Here is a 24,312-nt window from a genome sequence, read left to right on the forward strand (position 1 = left end):
AGATCAAGTGAGAGAAGTGGATAAGCCCAGTGCCCCCTGGATGCTGCTGTGAACTGAGAGTGAGGGAAATGTCTGTGGTCATACCCACTCTGTCCACAAGAGGGCTTCTGAAATTGTTGTGTTGGGTGAAGCCCTTGCTCTACAAAGTGTATGGAGTGTCAGCAAGGTGAGGATTAATTGAAATATGTTTAATTTTCCGAACCCAGCAGTTTTTGCCGTTAACACCCTCGTTTACGTCCAGCACTCTGAATACCCAACACAGTTAAAACAGCTCACTTACCCAACTGTAAAATATATTTATTTGATTTAATTTGGTAATCGCAGAATTTGTTGATAGGCAGAGCAAATTGTTTGGATCAACCTTTATCAAAATGCACACCTCATAAAACATTAAGTTACAACAAATATTCACATCTAATCTAACGACGAGGTTCAACTACCATAAAACAATTAACAATGGTTACAAACATGAACAGCCACACAAGAAATGAATGAAAGAAGATACAAAACCACAGCTTTTGTCCCAAGGTAAGCCAAAATGAAGAAACTAAAGGGCAGCAGAATATTCCAAAAGAACGAGAGATGAAATTTATAACGGCAGACCTAGATGCAGGACTCAAATCTAGAAGAAAGCTATATATTTTAACTGGTGAAAAAGAGAAGGGGGCAGGTGCATTGACTCCCCCTCTGACACACACACATACATGCAGGCACACACACACCTCAGATAGTAACCCCCCAGGTCCTGCTCTGTCTTATCTCCAGGCTATGCTGGCTGAGCACTTTGAAGCTTCCTATGGCTGATAATGGCTAAATGGTGAATTACATGTCTGACAGGGCTGAGAGAGCACTGGGGCTCCTGTCTCACCTGCTACTCTCAGCAGTGGGGCGGTTTGTCCGTTTGTGTGATTTCGTGGTTTGCTTGTGGCTAGAGGTTCAGTTACAGACTAATATCATGTTAGGGTGTGAGAGTGTGTGTTTGTGTGTGTGTGCAGAGAGAGAGAGAGAATGTGCTCTGTTCTTCAGACTATGACAGGTGTGTGAAACCCATCGACTAGCAGTGGAGCTTCAGCTCACCACAGTACCCTGAGTACAGAGGAGAGACTGAGTCTCAGAGCACTGCAGGGTGATCAGAGCTTTTCACTGCTTACCTGCATCATGGACCAGCACTGCATGGTTACTGATAGTACACATTACAGAAAGAAAACAGCTCAAATTCATCTTCATTATCTTAACACAATTAGCCATTTTAATATGATCAGTTTTTAATGAAGATTCCTTTCATTTTAAGGGTGAAAATATATTTATTAAAACTGTGCACTGCACTGAATTCTCAGGCCTTCCATCAGGGCCTCTGACTCCAGGCACCAAACTTCCCAGGGACAAGAAGTTAGAGTGTGTGTCTGTGTCCGTCCATTCGTCTGTGTTGGCGCCTTTGTGTATTTTTTGTTTGTTTTATGTTATTCTTAACTAAAAACACTATGTGACTATAATGTATACGCATGCAGTTCTGATATTGAACACAGGGTGAAGCACTAATGCAGGAAGTGCATTTAACTAAGCTTCTGGTGATGAGAATCAGGTGTGTAGAACAGGAAGCAAACAATTCTTGACCGTGTCTTTGTGGCAGTTGTTAGCTCCGCTGGCGTGCTTGCATCTGAATTTGCTGAATGGAAACAGCAGCGCTGCTATCTACCCGTGTTATGGTGAGCATGGTTATGCCGAAATGTAAATAAATGGATCGCCGAATCCAAAGACAAACAGCGCACTGGACATCGGTTTATTTTTAGCCCAGAACACGCGTCCGAAACAAGTTCGCCCGTTCAGTGGCTTATTTAAGTTTAATAGTTTTATTGAAAGTCATTACATTCTGTCTGTCTGTCTCTCCCCCTGCCCCGCGCCATAACTCCCCCTCCCTCCCCCCCTGCCCTGCACCATACCTGCCCCTCCCTCCCCCTTGCCCTGCACCATACCTCAGTTGAACCACGCCAGGCGCCATTTTGCCCTGGACTCTCCACACGTACGCTGGATACAGAGTAAATTATTACTTATGATTTAGAGGCTGTTTCTGTAATGCTGAAGGTTAAAGGTCGATGTGATCCTATTCCGTATTCGTGATATATAATTGGACATAACTACTCATTTAGTTTGTTAAATTTTACTGTATGTTTATGCATGAAGTATTCACCAATAAGGTATAACTAGGTATATTATTAGTGAAACACTTTTTGAGGATCTTTTTGATGATAAAAAATCGGGGCTGCCCCGACTTTCTTCAGCTCACAGCCACTCCTCAACAGCACGGTGGACCATAATCCAGTTGGATAGTGAGTATTTCTTTTCTTTACCCCATCCTTAGCATGCGCTGTGACACTGTAACTCCACACAGGAACGTTTGGGGCCTCTGGCTTCCTGACCACGGGACTGATCCTCCGTTGAGTCACGCTCACCATTCACTTCTCCTGCACACCCACGGCATAATGAAGAGCCTGTCCCCTTCCTCCAGTGACTCTGCAGTAAAGCCTAGCTGACTGATCAGTCAGACACCAGCCTGGGGTAGGAACACCCCCTTTTAGGAAGAAATGGTGCAGCCCAATTTAACCCACTTCGGCATTAAAGCAGTGATCAGTGGTTTATCTGTCAGTGTTTGATTGACAGCTACAATACTATGAGCCAATCAAATGTTTGTGGGACCAAAATAATCCACCATCCAGTTTTTGGGGAACTCATGTGGGTTTCGGTCGCATCAGTGACTTTGTGAGAATAAAAACTCACCAAAAACGTAATGGCTTTGCTCTGAGGGTGAAGACATTGGGCCTCATTAACGAAATGTGTACGATCACATTTGACCATTAACTGTGTGTAAGAATGTTTCCAAGAACATTTTGGCATTCCTCATTTTTTCTTATCTGTATGTGTTCATGGCTGTTTCCTTATACAAATCACATGAACAGGATTATGCGTAAAATATACAAACAGCCAGCATTCATCATCTCATACACCTGGGACATGCACAAAAAATGGTCTGCACATGTGTCATAAATCCTATATTGTTTTTTCATTGGAAAATTTTGAACAACAGAAGTAAGAATAATTTAAGAAGAGTTTTGTGAATGAGGCCCATTGTTTAACCGATCAGACGCATCTCCTGAAGGACGTTGATGGACTCTGCTGTGCGTCCCAACTTGCACCTCACTTGGTCACTGAGATTATCCTGAGTGGAGCTGCCTGTGTTGTCAGCACCCCCCCCCCACCCCCCTCACCCGGCTGGTTACTGTTCCTAAGTGCTGATGACTCACCTCTTCTGCTCTTGTCATATAAATTAGAGTAAGGCAGCGTCTCCGTCTCTCAGCGATGTGTCACGTGCTGACTGATATCAGAACGCTTGCCCCGTATTTCCCTTTATATTCCCCTCACCTGTGGACTCACCTGTCCCCGGAAATACGCCACTGAAGTCTGTGAGTCCACAGTCCAGGAGTCCAGAGGGCTGTTTGGGACTGGGTGAGCATCTCGCACTCGGAAGGCTTAGTTACAAACAGAATCTTATAATATGATTTCAAAATACATTTTCCAGGAAATAAGAAATTTCTGAAAATATACTGAAGATGGAAGCGAAATAGCCTAGATTGAGAAGACGAACAGAGATATTAAAGTGATCTTTATAAACAGTCCTTCTTAGCTGCAGTTTGTGTGAGAGCAGGAGGTAAAAGTGAAACTAAGCTACTGTATTCAGCAGAAGCCATTACTGAGCTCAGAACAGACCGAGACAGAATGGCATCTGGATCTTCTCCCCTGGAAGAGGAGCTCTCCTGTCCTGTGTGCACTGAAATCTTCAGGGATCCTGTTGTCCTGAGTTGCAGTCACAGCTTCTGTAAGGCCTGTCTGCAGCAGTACAGGGAACAGAAGGGATCTCGGGAGTGCCCAGTGTGCAAGAGAGGATCTTCTATGGATATACTTCTCCCGAACATGTCTCTGAGAAATACCTGTGAAGCGTTCTTAAAGGAGAGAAGTCAGAGAGCTAAAGCAGGATCTGAAGTGCTCTGCAGTCTGCACAGTGAGAAACTCAAACTCTTTTGTTTGGAGGATCAAATACCTGTTTGTGTTATCTGCCAAACTTCAAGAAAACATCAAAACCACGAACTGCTACCAGTTCAGGAGGCTGCAGAAGAGTATAAGGTAAATGTTTTTCTTAAGAGAATTTAGACTTTTAACATTTGATTTTTCTTTGCTTGTAATCAGAATTAATTTGCTTGTAAATTATTGGCGATTTAAAAATTTGGCTTGTGCTGTCGTCTACTGAAAACTTGGTGAAGCTTATCAAACAGCTGAAATGAACACATAAAAATGTTTTGTGTCAGAAATATAATTAATATTGAATTAATAATTATTTTGAATTACTAATGAAGAAGTTACTGTATTTCCAAAGGGTTATAACGATCCAAAAAGCAGCCATTGTAGTTATCAGGCCGTGTCACATGACTGACAGAGAGACAGGAGGGAGGGGCAGGAGTGTGGAGATATTCTCAGAGCTGTGCTAGGGAGCAGTGCTCAGGACAATAGGGGTCAAAGTTCATGGCTCAGATATATGTATCTGACACAATGTGGCCTTAGAGGGCAGATTACTGTTAATGTGTCAAATGTAACTCTAAAGATACAGCACATTAAACTTATTCATTTTAAAACTATTGCAATGAAATTTTGCCAATAAGAACAGAACATGAGTGTTTCAATTCTCTACTGTCATACCCGTTTATATGGCATGACCTGTCACATAGGCAATGCATTAAAAAACCTGTTACCTGGCATGAGCTGTCACAGAGGCAATGCACTGAAAAACCTGTTTACCTGTTATGACCTGTCACAGAGGCAATGCACTGGAATGTGTCTCAGTGAACACATTACATTTACACAAGCTATGACCCGAGTCTCTATTCTGGCTCCCCTCTGTCGGAACAGGGGCTCTTGTGCTGTCTGTGTAGGCAGTGAAGTTTACTGTTTGACTGTTTCTTTTGTAAAGAGTGCAATTTCTTTCCAGGAGAAACTCAGGACTGCACTGGCTCCACTGCAGGAGAAGCTAAACACCTTTAATGAAGTGAAACTAATCTGTGATCAAACAGCAGAGCACATCAAGGTACTGTACTGAGGCCTTTAAATCACCGTTTTGAAAATGCAGCACCGGATAGTGCTGAAATGATGGTGAATAATGGTTATTCCAGAGCCAGGCCCAGCACACAGAGAGGCAGATAAAGATGGAGTTTGAGAAACTTCAGCAGTTCCTAAAAGATGAAGAGACAGCCAGGATCACTGAATTGAGGAAGGAAGAGAAGCAGAAGAGTCGGATGATGAAGGAGAAGATTGCCAAGATGACCAAAGAGATATCATCCCTTTCAGAACAAATCAGAGCCATAGAACAGGAGCTGGGAGCTGAAGACGTCTCATTCCTGCAGGTAAGACCTGTTCACTCTGTGTGTGCAGTACTCTATACAAACTGCTGTTAATGCTCACACACACTCATGTATAGAATATAATATTCTCTAAACCACCTTTAAATTTAAACTTGCTAATATCATCAAAACATTTCAAAGCTTTATCAAGCAGAAGAATTGCAGCCTCCTTTTTTGCTGGCAAAGTTTGATTTAAAGTTTCTCATCATTCTAGATCCACACACTGTACACATAGTTAACTATGATAAAACAGCACATTTATTTTTCTGTGTCATGTGTTATATCTAAACCATGTTCGGCAACATACAGTCAGATATTGCTGTGGTTTATCTACAGCCTTTGCTAAAGCAATAATAATTCACTTTATTTCAGAGCTACAAGGAGATACAAAACAGGTAGGAAACTCCATTCTCTGTCATCAGGTTAAATATCCAAAGTAATTTATTAGCCCTGTAGTGTTCAGTGAGGTACTGTGGAATGTGTTTGCAATGTTTCTCTCTCTATAATAATTACTGCATCATTAATAATGACTATATATAGAGGGAGGTTTTTACAATATTAAAGTAATGAAACGAATATTTACCTCTAATATAAATCCCCAGAACGCTGGGAGGGATGGAGCCATTATCTTATTGAATGAAGATCTGATGTTGCTGCTGATAATCTTCTATGGTACTGAAGCCACGCCCACAGCACAAGTGACTCCTGAATATTATTGCAGAGCCCAGTGCACACTGGTGGATCCAGAGAAGGTCTCAGGAGCGCTGATTGATGTGGCCAAGCACCTGGGCAATCTGAAGTACAGAGTGTGGGAGAAGATGCTGGGGACTGTTCAATACAGTGAGTACTGGGGGCAGGGAGCTCCACATTGTCACTGTTCAGGGGGAATCTTCAGCATCCTTTCCACAAGCTGATAAAGCCAGTCAGAGTCATATTGGTCCTGTCTGTGTAAGAGCCCTGTGTAAGCAGTAAATCTGAAAGAAATATGTCAAAGAAGGAGTTGGCTTAGGTGTGCAGAGCCAAATAAGCATGTTGTGGCAAGGTTATTCCCAGTGAGAAATTGCAAAAAGGCTTAATATTTCCAGGTGCAGTGTTCAGTACACACTCAGCAAGGTCCAGCTGATGGGCAGTAATGTTAACAGGAGACGACCAGGAAGATCAGGAGGCAGTAGACAAATATCTTGTGGTCTCTAGCGAAAGAAACGTTCTTCTCACAATGTTTACTTGTCCCCACACATCTAAGCCTAACACTTTCTTTTCCATATTGCTTGAAACGTTGGTGCGTATTTTACTTGCACTACTACGGCAAAGAAGGAGTTAGGCTTAGATGTGCGGGGCTTACTGGCACTACAGGCTAAGGGTACTAGGCTCTCCCACCCCTCCACCTTCTTCACAATGTTCAGCAGAGTAAATTCTCCCCTTAGAATAAGCAGCATGGCGAGGTATATCCATATAAGAAATAGGATTTATTTCTACAGAAAGAGTTCAGTATCTACACACAACAAGATGCATAATCCTGAACTGAAGAAAACATAGGTAGTCCCTGCTTTTATAAATAAAAATTTTGAAAAGTGTTGTCGAAGATTATTTGTAAGCCAGCTTTTTAAGTTATTGTTGGTAGAAATATCAAAAAATATTTGTACTTTGGTTTGTTATTCATTAAATGTGCAAATATTAAATACATTCTTCTTTACCTAGCCAAAAACAATGATACTTTTGGCCTGTACTGTGTATTTGAGGCTCTAATGGTTCCGTATACTGGTTTTGTAAAACTCAGTTTATATTATTAGGAGCCCATTGTGTCTGATGGTTTCCCTTTGTGCAGATCAGTGCTGACGTCTCATTCTCTGTCCCTTCAGCTCCTGTAACTCTGGACCCAAACACAGCACATCCCAAACTCTCACTGTCTGAGGATCTGACCAGTGTGAGAGACAGTGGTGAGAGACAGCAGGTCCCTGATAATCCAGAGAGATTTAATTGGGGGTGTTGTGTGCTGGGCTCTGAGGGATTCAGCTCAGGGAGACACTGCTGGGATGTAGAAGTGGGGGGTGAGCACTGGGTGGTGGGTGTGATTAAAGAGTCCATCAAAAGGAAAGGGGATGTGTATCTGAGCCCAGCAGGAGGAGTGTGGGGTATAGAGCTGCACAGTGGGAGATGCACAGCCCTGACCTACCCAACTACTGCCCTCACTGTGCAGAGGAAACCCCAGAGGGTCAGAGTGCTGCTGGACTGGGACAGGGGGAAGGTGTCATTCTCTGACCCCAGTACCAACACTCCTCTCTACACCTTTAAACACTCCTTCACTGAAAGTGTGTTTCCATTCTTCTGTCCTGGTTCTCTGTGGATCTGTTCACTGAAGGTGTCTGTAAGAGTGGAATAGTGCTGTGGTTTTTGGGCAAGGATCAGGTGAACAGGCTGCTTCTTTCACTTTGATTAATGAGATAAAAATATCTTTTATGATGTTTTCTTTAATTATTTATAAAATAAAGATCCATTTCTGCAGCAGTTGAATGATGAATGAAACTTTGAAATCTCATGATGTTGCAGTAAAAATCAGGTTAAAAGAACTGCTTTCCATCACATCTGGGCAGGATTCATTAAAATATTTGCCGGTCAAACAGCATCAACAAAATATTATTTTATTTGAAACGTTCTGTAGTGTTTCCATGAGAAGTGTCTAATTCTTTTCACATAACTTCCTGATGTTATCACTGAGTAATAACTGTGCTATATGGTGGTAGTGTAAGTATGTGGGTTTGTGTGTAATCAGTTGAATTGTAATAAATGCACCAGTGGAATCACTCCAGAGTGCTGCTCTTTTTCTGACCCGTCACCAGTGTGTCTCCCAGGTGTGTGATGAGGTAAGTCTCTCTGTCCAGTGCAGTATGAACACAGACAGAGACAAACACACCCCTTATACGCTGGGTTTGGGTTCAGTTCAAACTCACATGAGCTGTTCTGATATACTGATTAGCTAACTACGCTGCAAGTGCTATGAGCTCGGAGAGTGAGTTTGTAATTTTCACTTGAGCCTGATAAAACCGGACCAGAGCCCGAGGGTTTGGGTCGGTTCAGGTCCTAATTCTGCCTGTTTCTATTGGTCTGGGTGGGGTTTGGCTCTTTGTAGCTGGGCCTTTATATTTTGAGCACAGAGCGCTGTGTGAGCTGGATGGCAGTTGTAGGCCAGCGAGTCTAAGCTGAGCTCTGTGAGTGACAGAATGGACGCCTCAGAGCCGGGGAGAAAGAAGTTATAATCAGGGGAGAATGATGTGAGGCAGCAGCCATCGAATGGAGAATCCCAGGTCTGGACAAACTTTTACACGGTTTTTGATCGAGCTGCAGACGAAAGCGTGGGGTTCGTAAAATGTGAATTCTGTGATGCCCTGCTTAAGTATGGGAGCCGTGAAACAGGAGCATCAGCGTTATGACAGTATAATGCACAAGCCTGCCGCTGTGCACCATCAACTGATCTGAACCAGACATCAATCACACCTTTTCTGAACAGAACTTCAGCGATATCCCAAACCACAGCGTGTCTACTGTACTGATGCACTTATTAAAAGTCAGGGTCAAACCAGGTTTAGCTTCCAAAACGCTGCAACACGCGGGCTCTGGTCAGACTCAGGCTGAATAGAATGTGGGCTCATGTAGGGTCAGGCTGAAGTTTTTGGGCCCGTTTCAAGCTCTAGTCTGAGAGTGAGGGAAATGTCTGTGGTCATACTCACTCTGTCCACAAGAGAGCGCCTGAGGCTGTGCTGAGGTGTTGGATGAACCCCTTGCTCTACCAGGTGCAGTGAGAGAGTTTTTCTTTTTTTAGTTTAGTTTATTTATTTGACGATTCACTTTAAAAGGACAATTACATGGTTGCAAACACCGATGTACATGCACAATTAAAAGAGTATCAAGGATAACGCAAAAAGTCACAAGACTTATTTCCATTGTGGTCCTTGCTATACCAAACTTCTGCTGCAAAACTGCCAAGGTTTGTGAAAGAAATCAGCAGTGCCCATTTGCTGGGGTGCAAGAAATAGCAAAAACCACTTCAACCCAATCGTGCCATCGTGCGAGGAATGCGTGATTTGTCTTCGATTTAAACCAGTTAGGATGTATCTTTTTCCACCCCAATCCTGAAATTTACATTGACAAGTGAGCTGCTTTAAGAAGTGGCTTTCTGTGTATTGTTTCTGGAAAGGTAGTATTTTCTTCTTTGTATGATTTGTCTGGGATTTGCTCGGCCAATGATACAAAAGTACAAGAGGTGTCAACTGTTCAGCGCAGCACCAAACATTTCAGTCACGTGCTTTCATCAGTGCTCTAGACCACCTGTTCTACAGCACAACTCTCTCTTTGCTTTGAGTCAGGATTTATAAAGAGGAATGGACTGTGTACACAAACTCTGGATCTTTGTTTGAATCATGTTTGTAAGGGAGGGCGTGTGCTTGCCATTAGCTGGAGAATTAGATTCCATTTGGATTAACCCGTCAGAGAGCTGACTGAAGCAGTAAGAACCGGGCTGATGTAAAACTACTGGCAGACCAGACAATCAAACCTCAGTGGTACAATGCTGCCCCCTGCAGGAAGTGCTGTCTCTGATGATCAGGTGTGTCTAACAGGAAGAGGGAAGTGCAATTTCTCACAGATGGAAGCTTTAGTTACATCAGGGACCTTACCTTATGGTGGGTGTGGCTACAGATTCCATCAGCAGGAAAGGGCCTGTGGATCTGAGCCCAGCAGGGGGAGTGTGGGGTATACGGCTGCTGAAAGAGAAATACGCAGCCCTGACCTCCCCACCTACAGCCCTCAATGTGCAGAGGAAACCCCAGAGGGTCAGAGTGCAGCTGGACTGGGACAGGGGGGAGGTGTCATTCTCTGACCCCAGTACCAACACTCCTCTCTACACTTTTAAACACTCCTTCACTGAGAGAGTGTTTCCATTCTTCTGGCCTTGTTCTCTGCAGATCTGTGCACTGAAGGTGTCTGTAAGAGTGGAAAAGTGCTGTGGTTTGTGGGCAAGGATCAGGTGAACAGACTGCTTCTTTCACTGTGATTAATAAGATAAAAATATCTATTACGATGTTTTCTTTAATTATTTAAAAAATAAAGATCCATGTTTGCAGCAGTTCATGGTGAATGTCCCTTTGTAACCTCATGATGTCAATATTGGAATTGGTTTGTGTGTAATAAGTTGAATTGTAATAAATGCACCAGTGGAATCACTCCAGAGTGCTGCTCTTTTCCTGACCCGTCACCAGTGTGTCTCCCAGGTGTGTGATGAGATAAGTCTCTCTCTCCAGTGCAGTATGAATACAGACAGAGACAAATATTCCCCTCATACGCTGGGTTTGGGTTCAGTTCAAACTGAATTCAGCAGATCAAGTGAGAGAAGTGGATAAGCCCGGTGCCCCCAAGTGGACCTATGAACTGAGAGTAAATGAAATGTCTGTGAACATACTCACTCTGTCCACAAGAGGGCGACTGAAGCTGTGCTGAGATGTTGGGTGAAGCCCTGGCTCTACCAGGTGTGTGGAGTGAGAGAGCACTGGGGCTCCTGCCTCACCTGCTACAAACCCGGTTTGGGTTTATTAAAGACAAGTTTGTGAGCTGTAGAGAGGACAGAGATGAGCATTTTTTACTTTTTTAATTTAAAGATTCTGTGCTTAAGCATTAAGCTCTACCAGGGGTGCATTCCAATCACTCCTTTCATCCGTTCTTGCTTCTTTTCCTTGCTGCCTTTCTTAGTATGGAAGGCCAAACCTATCAAAAATACATGAAATTGACGTCTGGAATCTCGCGTTGTCAGCGTGTTGTCGACAGGTGCAGTCCAATCGCTTATTTTTGCCTCCTTAGACAGCCAATCACAGTTTATAGTTAATAATTTGATTATACTGCAAACTTAATAAATGCAGATACCTAAAAACCATTCCTTTGTCTCATTGCACTTTCAATCATTGACATTTATGGAAAAAAAAACAAGGCAGAAAGATTAAAGTGCATATTAGTCCTCAAGGAATTCAACAATGAAACAAATAAGGCATTTATTCATTAAGCAACTGACAAAAGTAAATGTAGTGATCTCAACCCAATCTGCTGTGAATAGTATCAAGCAGGTTGATCGAAAATTTTCTGAAAACAATCACCCCCCAAACACCCCCGGGCAAAAAATCACGATGAAGGAAAAAAGTGAACCAGGGCCATTGCGTTTATCTGTTTCTCTGTAAATGTGAGACAGACGGTGGAAAAAAATCCCTGAATTATTTTCTGTCGACTCTCGCCAGCGGAGAGAATGAAGGCAAGGTCTGCCACACGCGCAGCGCAGCCGCCAACACCAGCACGCTAGCAATTCAATGATTCGCTGTCGTGTCTTCCCGCACCAAAATCCCCGCCCCCCCCCCCCACGGACGACCGAAAGGAATGAGACGGCGCCCAAATTCTGTTCATCGCACACGTTCTTGCGCTATAAATAGCCCCTTGTTTGTACATGTTTAACGAAAGAAATCACGCGATTCGCTTCCTTCTGCATTCCATTTCTGATCCACCACAATAGCAGAGCATACAATGCTATTAATAAACTAATTTCATTTTTTGTTCATGCTAACTGTGGGTGTTAGTAATTCTGGAGGGCACTGTATATGGTATAGGTATAATGTTCACCAAAGATCTTTGGAAGATTAGGTAAGTGGAAAGTAGAAAAGGGTTATGAAAGGGACAATAAACCAACTGTAATTTGTTGAGCACAATAATTTTATTTATTTTTTTATTTTTTTATTTCCCAACACATTAAGAGATACATTTTTACATGGTTTAAAAAATGTGTGGAGAAGGTCCCACTCAGAGGAATGATCAAAATAGCTGGAGTATTTTATTATACCATTATATATTTTGTATCAGAAGAACAGAGGTGATGGCTAGGGCATTCACCACTCTGCAGAAACATGACAGAAACTAACAAATCGATTACTAATAAATCATTACAAGAACAGTCACAGCATTCCACAGAATTTCCAAAAAATCACAATACACAGACAACCTTACACTTTTAATTGCCACTTAAATTATTTTCTTATTTACTCTTTTAGTTCAGCAAAAGAAAACTGGCTTTTAGATAATAAAATACAATTCGACTATATCAAAGAGCACAATCTGAAAGATTACATGCATACAGTTAATTTTGTTGGTTGAACAGAGACGCATAGTATTGTTTCTGGACACCCCTAGTACACGGCTTTCATTTTAAGAAAGAAATCTCAGCGATGTTGATACATAATTGACATTTAGCTAGTTTTAGCTGAACTGGAGAAAGTGTGTTTGTGAATGGACTTTTCTCTCCATAAATGCAGTGATTCATGCTTTCATTTTTAAACAATTAGTTAAGAACAAATGTTGATTGACTCCTGGCCATTTCCTGTAATAAACAGTACTGGAAAATTAGAAATAAGAATTGGTCAATTTATGTGAGCTTTCTTGCATCGGCTATTTTATTTCCAAATAGATTTTGCTGTAGCTCCTGCTCTGTCTTTAACAGCAGCTGCTGCTCTCTTGGCGGCTTCGCTTATGGTCTCCGCTTCCATCGCAGCTCCTGCCCCAATGTACGCCCCCTCTACCATACCAGAAAGGGCTGCTGCTCCACCTACACCTGCCACTTCCACCCCTACCTGTGATGTTATTACAGACCGTGCTGTGGTTTTTACTGCTGCTTCTAATGCTTCTACTGCTGGTTGGGTCAGCATGTTGGTCGCTACAGTGAAAGGTTGTTCAGTTTTTTGTGCTGTAAGAAGTTGCACTATATGAGCTACACGTCCTACAAGACCCAGCAATGCACCACACAGAGACCCTACTGTTGCGCCTACTAGCAGGTTTAACAACCATCGCCATATGCTCTGTTTGGCCTCTTCTCTGGTTTTTCCCTTTTTCATTTCCTCTTCTATGGCTTGTCCCACAGCTTGGAGCATCTCGTTGGTGTAGTGCTTTCCTCCGTTCTCTGTCACCATCTGATCAATCGTGTTCAGCAGCTCTCTGATTTGAACGGCGTTGCTTCTGACTTCATCGTGGCCTTCAGTGGGACTCTTCCAGTGTTTGTTATCGATGACATGAAGCCGGTTTCCACACTTTTGGACAAGATCTTTCAGACGGTCAGTTTCATCCACAAACTGCTGGATGGTCACGTCGTCGTCAAGCTGGTCTCCGTAGGTAAACAGGACAACAGCGTACTTCAGGGCCTCCTCCCCAAACATTTTCAGAATGTCATCCACCGCTTTATTCTCCTCTGCTGTCTGCCTCCCCACAGACAGCACTATGACAAAGGCGTGAGGTCCAGGGGAACACTCTATGATGCACTTGGCTATTTCAGGTTTTAGTTCTTCCTCAGTGCACTCAGTTGAACACAACCCTGGTGTGTCAATCACAGTGATTTTCCTCCCATAAACAGTTGCGGTTTCAGCCTCACATGTAGACGTATCAGATTTTGCACGACATGAAGTCTTGAACTTGTTCTCTCCCAGAATGGTGTTGCCTGTGCTGCTCTTCCCCGCTCCTGTCTTTCCCAACAGGACAATCCTCCATTCAGCTGACCCTTTGACAAATAAAAATGTATATAGAATTTAAATAGAAAAATAGAAAAAGAATTAAATAGAAAATAATGTCATATTTATAAAATACTCGGGTGCACTTACACCAGAAGCACTGAATTATATCTGTATAATCAGGTGGTCACCACGTCTGATACTGACCAATTTAAAGAAGGCTTTCACACTGACAGAAAACCCCCCAAATTTCTGAAAACAGAACTACACCTTTATGCTACACGGGTCGCAACCAGCTTTAGATAATCTTTATGTCTTTGTTAGACTTTCATTTAAAAATAGGACCATTGTTATATTTTATCTGCTCTCTAATAACTATCTAGAAATCAGTTTTCCTCTAAAATACAAAACAAAGTTGACAAAATTGCTGCTGAATTATTTACCTGGCATTATACTCTCCTGGTATTGTCTTGAGAGCTGAAGAACTTGAAAATGAAAAGTTCGGATCAGACCTTCTGTTCAAGCATTAATGTCAAGAGTGGCTCTTGGATTAAATAATTTACAGGCATACACATCCAACAACATTCGTATTTCTTTGTCTGAATGTGGCAGAGCTTGTTTTACAGCCAGAACACCTGGTTCTCCTGCATGTTTTCTTTCTGACAAAAAATGGTCGCTCTGTTTTACTTTCTTTTTTCTTGTTAATTTCGTTTGTTGTTGTAGTTTATTGTTTTGGACCCGTGAGGGGGAAGGGTGAAGATGTTTGTGTCTGTGTGGGTGCGCTCTCTTTCTCTCCATGCGGCAACCAACGTGTTTCCTGGAATTGCCGTGTCTCCCTCCCCGGTGTGTCACGCTGGCATGTGACAGTTTTGGTGCCAAAAACCGGGAGGGAGCGGTCTCGACGTAAGCTGAATTAGCCTTTGGTTGCATTCTGGGGTGGGAGGGGTGTGGAATTCAGTTGTTTCCCAGAACTGCTGCAGCCCCTCCCAGGGGTGTTGTACGGGTGCGTGAACGTTTCCAGGAACAGTTCAGCATTCATCATTTTTTCTTCTAACAGGTATTGGTTCATGGCTGTTTGCTTATGCTAATCACACAAACAAGATTGCGCACAAATTTACAAACAGTCAGCACTGATTGTGTCATACACCTGGAATATGCATAAAAATGAAGGTCTGCACATGTGTCATGAATCCCATATTGGTTTCTTAGGAACATTTTAAAGAAGAAATGTAAGAATAATTTCTGAAAAGGTTTGTGAATGAGGCCCATTATAGGATAGACTGCTGCTCCACACAATGGTATTCAGGTAAGCTAAATAGTAGATAGCCTATAGTTAAGCCTTTACATATCACCGAGCATATGTGTTATACTAAACATAGCAGCTAACAAATTATTATAGTAACAAACCGATTAGTTTTCTATAGGGCTACATTCTCCCCCTCTAATGGTCTGATGACTGTTTCTCCCTTTCTTTTTGAGACTGATTCATGTCTCTGGTTTGTTCTGTTTTGAGGCTGAGTTTGAGACTGATTCATGTCTCAGATATGTTCGGTTTTCTTCTCGGGTAGAAACAGGCTCTTCCTCTGAGTCACTGTGGGTCTCAAGACTGGAGTCATCGGGAGGAGCATCTGTTAGGATTGCGTGGGGGGTTCGGACCCAAGTGCAGAGGAAAAAACGCAAAACTCCAAAATGGAAGAAGAACAAAAAGACTTTACTTGAAAGGGGGGAACAAAAGGGAACACAAAGCCTTGCAGGGCGACCTTCAAACAACCAAGGGAAACTACAAACACAGGAACAAGACAAGAACAAGACTCAGGGCTGGACTGGGCAGGACAGGAACAAGACAAGAACAAGACTCAGGGCTGGACTGGGCAGGACAGGAACAAGACGAGAACAAGACTCGGGGCTGGAGAGGAACTTGGGGCTGGAGTGGAACTGGACAGGATTCAGGAACAGGACAGGAACTAGATTGGGGCGAGGTAGACACACCGGACTAGACATGACTAGACAGAACACCGGACTGGACGTTAGACAGGAACGGACAACACCACGACCCTACATGAAACAGACACACACAACACAGGACTGGGCACAAGACAGACATGGAGTGGACTCAATACTACATGGAACGGGAACTCGACTGACAAAACAGACTGACAGACACAGGAACAACACCAGGAGACCTACGAGGACAAACAAAGGGACACGCAGGCGGGGACTGACGGACACAGGAACCGCACCAGGAGACCTACAAGGACAAACAAAGGACAAGCAGGCGGGGACTGACGGACACAGGAACCACACCAGGAGACCTACAAGGACAAACAAAGGGACAAGCAGGCGGGGACTGACAGACACAGGAACCACACCAGGAGACCTACAAGGACAAACAAAGGGACAAGCAGGCGGGGAGGCACAAGGCAACACCAACAGACACACTTAGGGACAGACAGACACGGAAGGAAAGGGGAGACCTAAACAACTGACACAAGGACTGACAAATAGGCAGACAAGACAAGAAACATGCGGATTGACACACAGACAGGCAGACAGGCGGGAGAACACATTGGTCGATGGGCTGATGGCCTGGGGGGCAGACAAACAGGCCAACAAACTGGCTGACACACATGCGGGTAAACAGGCAGACAAACAGGCGGGCAGACAAATAGACACGGGGGCCGGAGAACACACGGTTGGGAACACTGGGTGGCGTGAATACATTAGGTGGAGCACGGACACTAGGGGGCGCGACTACACTGGGGGAAGGACGGACACCGGGGACGAGGGAACACCAAGGGACGAGGGAACACTGGGCAGGGCAGGAGCACTGGGCAGCTTCGGAGGCTTCTCCAGGGCGCGGGGCGACGCAGGGGGCAGCTCCCGGGCGCGGGGCAAAGCAGGAGGCTTCTCCCGGGCGCGGGGCAAAGCAGGGGGCAGCTCCCGGGCGCGGGGCGACGCAGGGGGCAGCTCCTGGGCGCGGGGCGACGCAGGGGGCAGCTCCCGGGCGCGGGGCAAAGCAGGAGGCTTCTCCCGGGCGCGGGGCAAAGCAGGGGGCAGCTCCCGGGCGCGGGGCGACGCAGGGGGCAGCTCCCGGGCGCGGGGCGACGCAGGGGGCAGCTCCTGGGCGCGGGGCGAAGCAGGGGGCAGATCCTGGACGTGGGACGGAGCAGTCCGTAAGGGCCCCTCCGGGACGTGGGGCGGTGCAGGCCGAGAGGGCCCCTCCGGGACGTGGGGCGGTGCAGGCCGCGAGGGCCCCTCCTGGGCTTGAGGCGGAGCAGGCCGTGAAGGCCCCTCTTGGGCTCGGGGCGGAGCAGGCCGTGAAGGCCCCTCTTGGGCTTGGGGCGTCTGGACTGGGCAGGGGACAGGAACATAGACCCCAGCTGTAGGGAACCCAGTTGGGCAGGAGACAGGAACGCGGACCCCAGTCGTAGGGAACACGGCTGGGCAGCCGGACGGGACCGGCGGGACCCCCGCGGGCCGGGCCCTGGAAAGATGGCCAGTCGAGACCCTTCGAAGGATGCAGGGCCGGGAACCGCTGGCTGGGCAGCTGGAGGTCTGGCCGACCGGGAGGCAGCCCGACCACGGCGCCTCCGTGACCGCCCGTCCCGGGCGCTGGGAAGCTCAAGGGCGAAGGCCTCCCAGTCGCTGGGTGGTGAGTCCTCCGGATCACTCCACCACCCCGGTGGCATGATAAACAAAACAAAAAAAACCCAGAGGAGAGAAAAAGAAAAAAGGGAGAGGGAAAAAAAAAAAAACCTCTGCTGGGTCCAGCACTGGCTGGATCCTTCTGTTAGGATTGCGTGGGGGGTTCGGACCCAAGTGCAGAGGAAAAAACGCAAAACTCCAAAATGGAAGAAGAACAAAAAGACTTTACTTGAAAGGGGGGAACAAAAGGGAACACAAAGCCTCGCAGGGCGACCTTCAAACAACCAAGGGAAACTACAAACACAGGAACAAGAAAATGCAAAAATCCAAAAACACCAGGGCATAGGCAAGAACGCATGGCTTACGAACAAACAATCAGACAGAACCACAAGGATCCAGCACCTGAGTCAAGGGAGGGGGAAACTTAAATAGAACACACTGACGAGACACAGGAGGGCACCATGAACAATCAGGCCACAGAGAGGGAAGGGAAAACGAGACAATTGAAAACAATGATAGGACAATTGGAAACAATCATACAATTAACACAGGGGGAGCAGGACACAAAACAGAAGTGCCGCCATCTGGCGGCCCAACAGGGGAAACGCAGACAGGAACACAGGACCATGACAGCATCATTCACGTATGTAACATCTGATTGTTCCCCTCATCCTCAGGGTTATCTTCAGAAAGTCTATCCAGCTCCAATGCCTGGATCAAGCATTTGTTATAGCATTGCCAGCGAGGACTCAAACAGTGGAGGAGAAGAAAGTGTTGGAAGAGCTTCTGAAAATGTTTGGGAAGGAGGCTATGATAACTGCCACTGTTCTAATGGCTAAAGTCACATTGCCCAAAAACGGCAAACTGATGCCTTATAAACAAGGCAACATAATGTTTCAGCATTATTGACATTTCTTTCCAAAACAATTCTTCACTCCTTCTCTTTCCCTTCCTCTAATCTGCATATCTATCACAGCTAGTGTCATGTTCCTGCTAAACACATGATTTACCATAAAGGCCAAGGTAAGCAGATATGCTGGAATTCACTTCCTTGTCATGTGAATAGCTAAGAAGTTAAATTATTTCATCAAAGAGCCACTCTTGACATTAATGCTTGAACAGAAGATCTGAACAGAACTTTTCATTTTCAAGTTCTTCAACTCTCAAGACAACACCGGGAAAGTATAATGCCAGGTAAGTAATACAGCAGCAATTTTGACAACCTTTGCTTTGTTTTTTAGTGGAAAACTGATTTCTAGACAGTTATTAGAGTTCAGATAATGTAACTGAGAAGATAAAAGTCTATTCACTAGAAATTTATTTAAAATGTTTTAATGTTATATAGAAATATCTGTTATAATCAAGTTCAAGTTACATTTATTTTGTACTGAGAGACAATACATGGATTATCAGACAAATTAAATAATGACTGCTACAGATTCCAGGTTTCACTATGTTCAAAACATTTAATGTGAGGTCTTCATTTTCATTACCAATTTATTGCATTTTTAACTATCATGCTTTTGATAACTGATAATGGATTTTGAAGCCCATCTGTATCTGAAGAGGATTAATTAATAACTCTTTCGTAAATGGTTGTTTCAGCTGATTTGGGAGAACAATGATTAATTCAGCAATTAACACATTACTTCAGTCTAACTTAAACTGCTGCTGGTCTAAATGTGTGACTGATTAAGGCTAGTTGCACACCTGCTGGTGATTATGATTAACATGTCTTTAACACAGGTGTGTGATGAGCAGGAGGGGGCCATTTTGTATGGCTGAGGTCTCTTCTGGGGAAAACATGCAAGTTCCTTGTTGTAAAACTTTTGAATAAATGCCTTTTTTAAAAGATACTCTTTCTCTCCGATGGTTGTAAATAATACAGCATGACAAAGTAGTGCCCAGCTTTGTCACAATAACAATGCACATATTTGCAAATGAAAGTCTAACAAAGACACAAAGATTATCTAAAGCTGGTTGTGAGCCATGTAGCACAATGGTGTAGTTCTGATTTCAGAAATTTTGGGGGTTTTCTGTCAGTGTGAAAACCTTGTTTAAATTGGGCAGTACCATACACGTCAGCCACCTGCACTGTGTATTTTATAATTATTTAAATACCCTCTTTTTTCTACAGGGTCAGCTGAGCTGAGGATTGTCCTGTTGGGTCAGACAGGAGCTGGGAAGAGCAGCACAGGCAACACCATTCTGGGAAAGAATGTGTTCAAGGCTTCACATCCTGCAAAGTCTGAAACATTCAGATGTGAGGCTGAAAAAGCGACTGTTGATGGGAGGAAATTCACAGTGATTGACACACCAGGGTATTTTTGTACTGAGTGCTCAGATGAAGAACTAAAACCTGAAATAGCCAAGTGCCTGGTAGAGTGTTCCCCTGGACCTCACGCCTTTGTCATAGTGCTGTCTGTGAGGAGGCATACAGAGGAGAAGAATAAAGCGGTGGATGACATTCTGAAAATGTTTGGGGAGGAGGCTCTGAAGTACGCTGTTGTCCTGTTTACCTATGGAGACCAGCTTGACGACGACATGACCATCCACGAGTTTGTGGATGAAAATGACCACTTGAAAGATCTTGTCCAAAAGTGTGGAAACCGGTTTCATGTCATCGATAACAAACACTGGAAGAGTCCCACTGAAGGCCACGGTGAAGTCAGAAGCAACGCCGTTCAAATCAGAGAGCTGCTGAACACGATTGATCAGATGGTGACAGAGAACGGAGGAAAGCACTACACCAACGAGATGCTCCAAGCTGTGGGACAAGCCATAGAAGAGGAAATGAAAAAGGGAAAAACCAGAGAAGAGGCCAAACAGAGCATATGGCGACGGTTGTTAAACCTGCTAGTAGGCACAACAGTAGGGGCTCTGCGTGGTGCATTGCTGGGTCTTGTAAGTGGTGTAGCTCATATTGTGCGAGCTCTTACAGCACAAACAATTGAACAACTTTTCAATGAAGATACATGAGCAACCAGTGTACAGATTATAGCATCACAGGCAGCAGTAGAAGCAGCAGTAAAAATCACAGTACAGGCTGTAACAGCATCACAGGTAGCGGTGGAAGTGGCAGGCGTAGCTGGAGCAGCAGCCCTTTCTGGTATGGTAGAGGGGGCGTACATTGGGGCAGGATCTGCGATGGAAGCGGAGACCATGAGTGAAGCCGCCAAGAGAGCAGCAGCTGCTGTTAAAGACAGAGCAGGAGCTCCAGCAAAATACATTGGAAACAAAATAGCCAATGCTATATGGGCAAAAAAGCGTACATAAATTTGAACAATTCTCATTGCCAATGTTACAGTACTGTTCATTACAGAAAATGGCCAGGATTCAATCAACATTTGTTCTCAACTAAAGATCTAAAAATTAAAGGCAATAATCACACCTGCACCCCATTCACAAACACACTTCCAGTTCAGCTAAAACTAGCTAAATGTCAATTATGTATCGACATCGCTGAGATTTCTTTCTTAAAATGAAAGCCGTATACTAGGGGTGTCCAGAAACAATACTATGCGTCTCTGTTCAACCAACAAAATGAACTGTATGCGTGTAATCTTTCACACGATTGTGCTCCTTGATATGGTCTAATTGTATTTGATTCTCTAAAAGCCAATTTTCTTTTGCTGAACTAAAAGAGTAACAAGGACATCATGTAAGTGGTGATTAAAATCATAAAGTTGTCTGTATTGTGTTCTTTGGATATTCTGTAGAATGCTGTGACTGTTTTGTAATGATTTATTAGTAATCGATTTGTTAGTTTCTGTCTTGTTTCTGCAGAGTGGTGAAGGCCCTAGCCATCACCTCTATTCTTCTGATACAAAATATATGATGGTACAGTAAAATACTCCAGCTATTTTGATATTTCCTCCGAGTGGGGGCTTGTTTACACATTTATTGAACTATGTAATAAATGTATCTCTTAATGTGTTGGGAAATTAAATAAAACATGTTTTATTGTGCACAAGAAATTACTGTTGGTTCATTATCCCTTTCATACCCCCTTTCTACTTTCCATGTAATCTTCCAAAGATCTTTGGTCAACTTTCGGGAAGAAAAAATACATACAAAGCTGTGCATCGAGGTACTGTACTGAAGCCTTTAAATCACAGTGTTGAAAATGCAGCAGTGGATTGTGCTGAAATGATGGTGAATAATATTTATTCCAGAGCCAGGCCCAGCGCACAAAGAGACAGATAAAGATGGAGTTTGAGAAACTTCAGCAGTTCCTAAAAGATGAAGAGGCAGCCAGGATCGCTGCACTGAGGGAGGAAGAGGAGCAGAAGAGTCAGATAATGAAGAAGAAGATTGAAAAGATGACAGAAGAGATATCATCCCTTTCAGGACTAATCAGAGCCATAGAACAGGAGCTGGAGCTGAAGACGTCTCATTCCTGCAGGTAAGTCATGTGTCATAATCACACATAAAACATGTTTATCAAGATACTCAAATGGGAATATATTACATTGATATAATAACTTTATTTTTATAGTCTGAGTATTGGTTATAGTAATAAAAATCAGCCCTTATCCACTTATTTCAGAGCTACAAAGATGTGAAGAAACATGCTCCTCCAGCCTTTCTCTCTTTGCAATCTTTTAATCTCCTCTTCCGTTCTCTGTTCAGTTTAAATGTGAGGGGTAGTTCACTAGTACTGTAGCATTTCACCAATCATGAGTAAAATGGGACCACATGGAAAAAATGTTACATTCATACCTAAATGAGTTATCATATGAATTTATAAAATGATTATAAGTATATTATGTTGATCATAATGATTAACATCATAAACATTATTAATATCATTATAATCATCATATAGATTACAGGTAATCAGTGATATAATATAAATCCCCCCCCTCCTGTGTGAGTGTGTCCCTCAGTGGGGTCGGGCTGCTTCATATCTGGCAGCCAGTGGGGCTGTGTGGCAGAACGCTGGGAGGGATGGATTTTCTTATAGAATGAAGATCTGATAATCTTCTATGGTAATGAAGCCACGCTCACAGCACAAGTGACTCCTGAATATTATTGCAGAGCCCAGTGCACACTGGCGGATCCAGAGAAGGTCTCAGGAGCGCTGATTGATGTGGCCACGCACCTGGGCAATCTGAAGTACAGAGTGTGGGAGAAGATGCTGGGGACTGTTCAATACAGTGAGTACTGGGGGCAGGGAGCTCCACATTGTCACTGTATAGGAGGAATCTTCAGCATCCTTTCCACAAGCTGATAAAGCCAGTCAGAGTCATATTGGTCCTGTTTGTGTAAGGGCCCTGTGTAAGCAGTAAATTTGAAAATAATATGGCAAAGACGTAGTTAGACTTAGATGTGCAGAGCCAAATAAGCATGTCGTGGCAAGGTTATTCCCAGTGAGAAACTGCAAAAAGGTTTAATATTTCCAGGTGCAGTGTTCAGTACACACTCAGGAAGGTCCAGCTGATGGGCAGTAATGTTAACAGGAGACGACCAGGAAGATCAGGAGGCAGTAGACAAATAGCTTGTGGTCTCTATCAAAAGAAACCAAATTGAATAGAATAGAAATAGAATAGAAATTGAAAAAGAAAACTACTTTGGTTTGTTATTCATTAAATGTGCATATATTATTTGTTACCTAGTTTAAAAAAAAGTACAGATGGCCTAATACTTTTGGCCTGTATAGTATTTTTGTGGCTATAATGATTCTGTATTATGGTTTTGTGAAACTCAGTTTATATCATTAGGAGCCCATTGTGTCTGATGTTTTCTCTTTATGCAGATCAGTGCTGACGTCTCATTCTCTGTCCCTTCAGCTCCTGTGACTCTGGACCCAAACACAGCACATCCCAGCCTCTCACTGTCTGAGGATCTGACCAGCGTGAGAGACGGCAGGTTCCTGAAAATCCAGAGAGATTTGATGGGGGGTGGTGTGTGCTGGGCTCTGAGGGATTCAGCTCAGGAAGACACTGCTGGGATGTAGAAGTGGGGGATGATGACTGGGTGGTGGGTGTGGCTACAGAGTCCATCAGCAGGAAAGGGGATGTGGATCTGAGCTCAGCAGGAGGAGTGTGGGGTATAGAGCTGCTCGATGGGATATACGCAGCCCTGAGCTCCCCACCTACAGACCTCACTGTGCAGAGGGAACTCCAGAGGGTCAGAGTGCAGCTGGACTGGGACAGGGGGGAGGTGTCATTCTCTGACCCCAGTGACAACACTCCTCTCTACACTTTTAAACACTCCTTCACTGAGAGAGTGTTTCCATTCTTCTGTCCTGGGTCTCTGCAGATCTGTCCACTGAAGGTGTCTGTAAGAGTGGAATAGTGCTGTGGTTTGTGGGCAAGGATCAGGTGAACAGACTGCTTCTTTCACTGTGATTAATGAGATAAAAATATCTATTACGATGTTTTCTTTAATTATTTAAAAAATAAAGATCCATGTTTGCAGCAGTTCATGGTGAATGTCCCTTTGTAACCTCATGATGTCAATATTGGAATTGGTTTGTGTGTAATAAGTTGAATTGTAATAAATGCACCAGTGGAATCACTCCAGAGTGCTGCTCTTTTCCTGACCCGTCACCAGTGTGTCTCCCAGGTGTGTGATGAGGTAAGTCTCTCTCCCCAGTGCAGTATGAATACAGACAGAGACAAATTCTCCCCTCATACGCTGGGTTTGGGTTCAGTTCAAACTGAATTCAGCAGATCAAGTGAGAGAAGTGGATAAGCCCA

General features: G+C 44.0%; 1 protein-coding gene and 1 long non-coding RNA gene across 2 annotated transcripts; both read left to right on the top strand.

Annotated features, from left to right (window-relative positions):
- The first annotated feature begins 3,269 nt into the window (after positions 1–3,269).
- Positions 3,270–24,130, top strand: LOC118229541. The gene is made up of 14 exons (XM_035421575.1): positions 3,270–4,176; positions 5,036–5,131; positions 5,217–5,447; positions 5,817–5,839; positions 5,893–5,911; positions 6,200–6,284; positions 7,304–7,809; positions 8,294–8,305; positions 13,451–13,631; positions 13,729–13,747; positions 16,688–17,199; positions 17,322–17,462; positions 19,746–20,467; positions 23,465–24,130. The coding sequence occupies exons 1-14, from the start codon at positions 3,772–3,774 to the stop codon at positions 23,906–23,908; spliced, it is 3,396 nt and encodes a 1,131-aa protein (XP_035277466.1). The 5' UTR covers positions 3,270–3,771; the 3' UTR covers positions 23,909–24,130.
- Positions 20,743–21,798, top strand: LOC118228969. Its single transcript, XR_004765586.1, has 3 exons — positions 20,743–21,448; positions 21,647–21,698; positions 21,784–21,798. It is a non-coding gene; the product is annotated as an uncharacterized LOC118228969 (long non-coding RNA).
- Positions 24,131–24,312: the final 182 nt, after the last annotated feature.

This window comes from Anguilla anguilla, chromosome 6, assembly GCF_013347855.1.
Source record: "Anguilla anguilla isolate fAngAng1 chromosome 6, fAngAng1.pri, whole genome shotgun sequence".
NCBI lineage: Eukaryota > Metazoa > Chordata > Actinopteri > Anguilliformes > Anguillidae > Anguilla > Anguilla anguilla.

Coding starts and splice junctions, on each gene's coding strand:
- LOC118229541 (XM_035421575.1), top strand. CDS start 3,772: ATGGCATCTGGATCTTCTCCCCTGGAAGAGGAGCTCTCCTGTCCTGTG. Junction 4,177..5,035: donor AGGCTGCAGAAGAGTATAAG/GTAAATGTTTTT, acceptor ATTTCTTTCCAG/GAGAAACTCAGGACTGCACT. Junction 20,468..23,464: donor GACGGTTGTTAAACCTGCTA/GTAGGCACAACA, acceptor GGATCTGACCAG/CGTGAGAGACGGCAGGTTCC.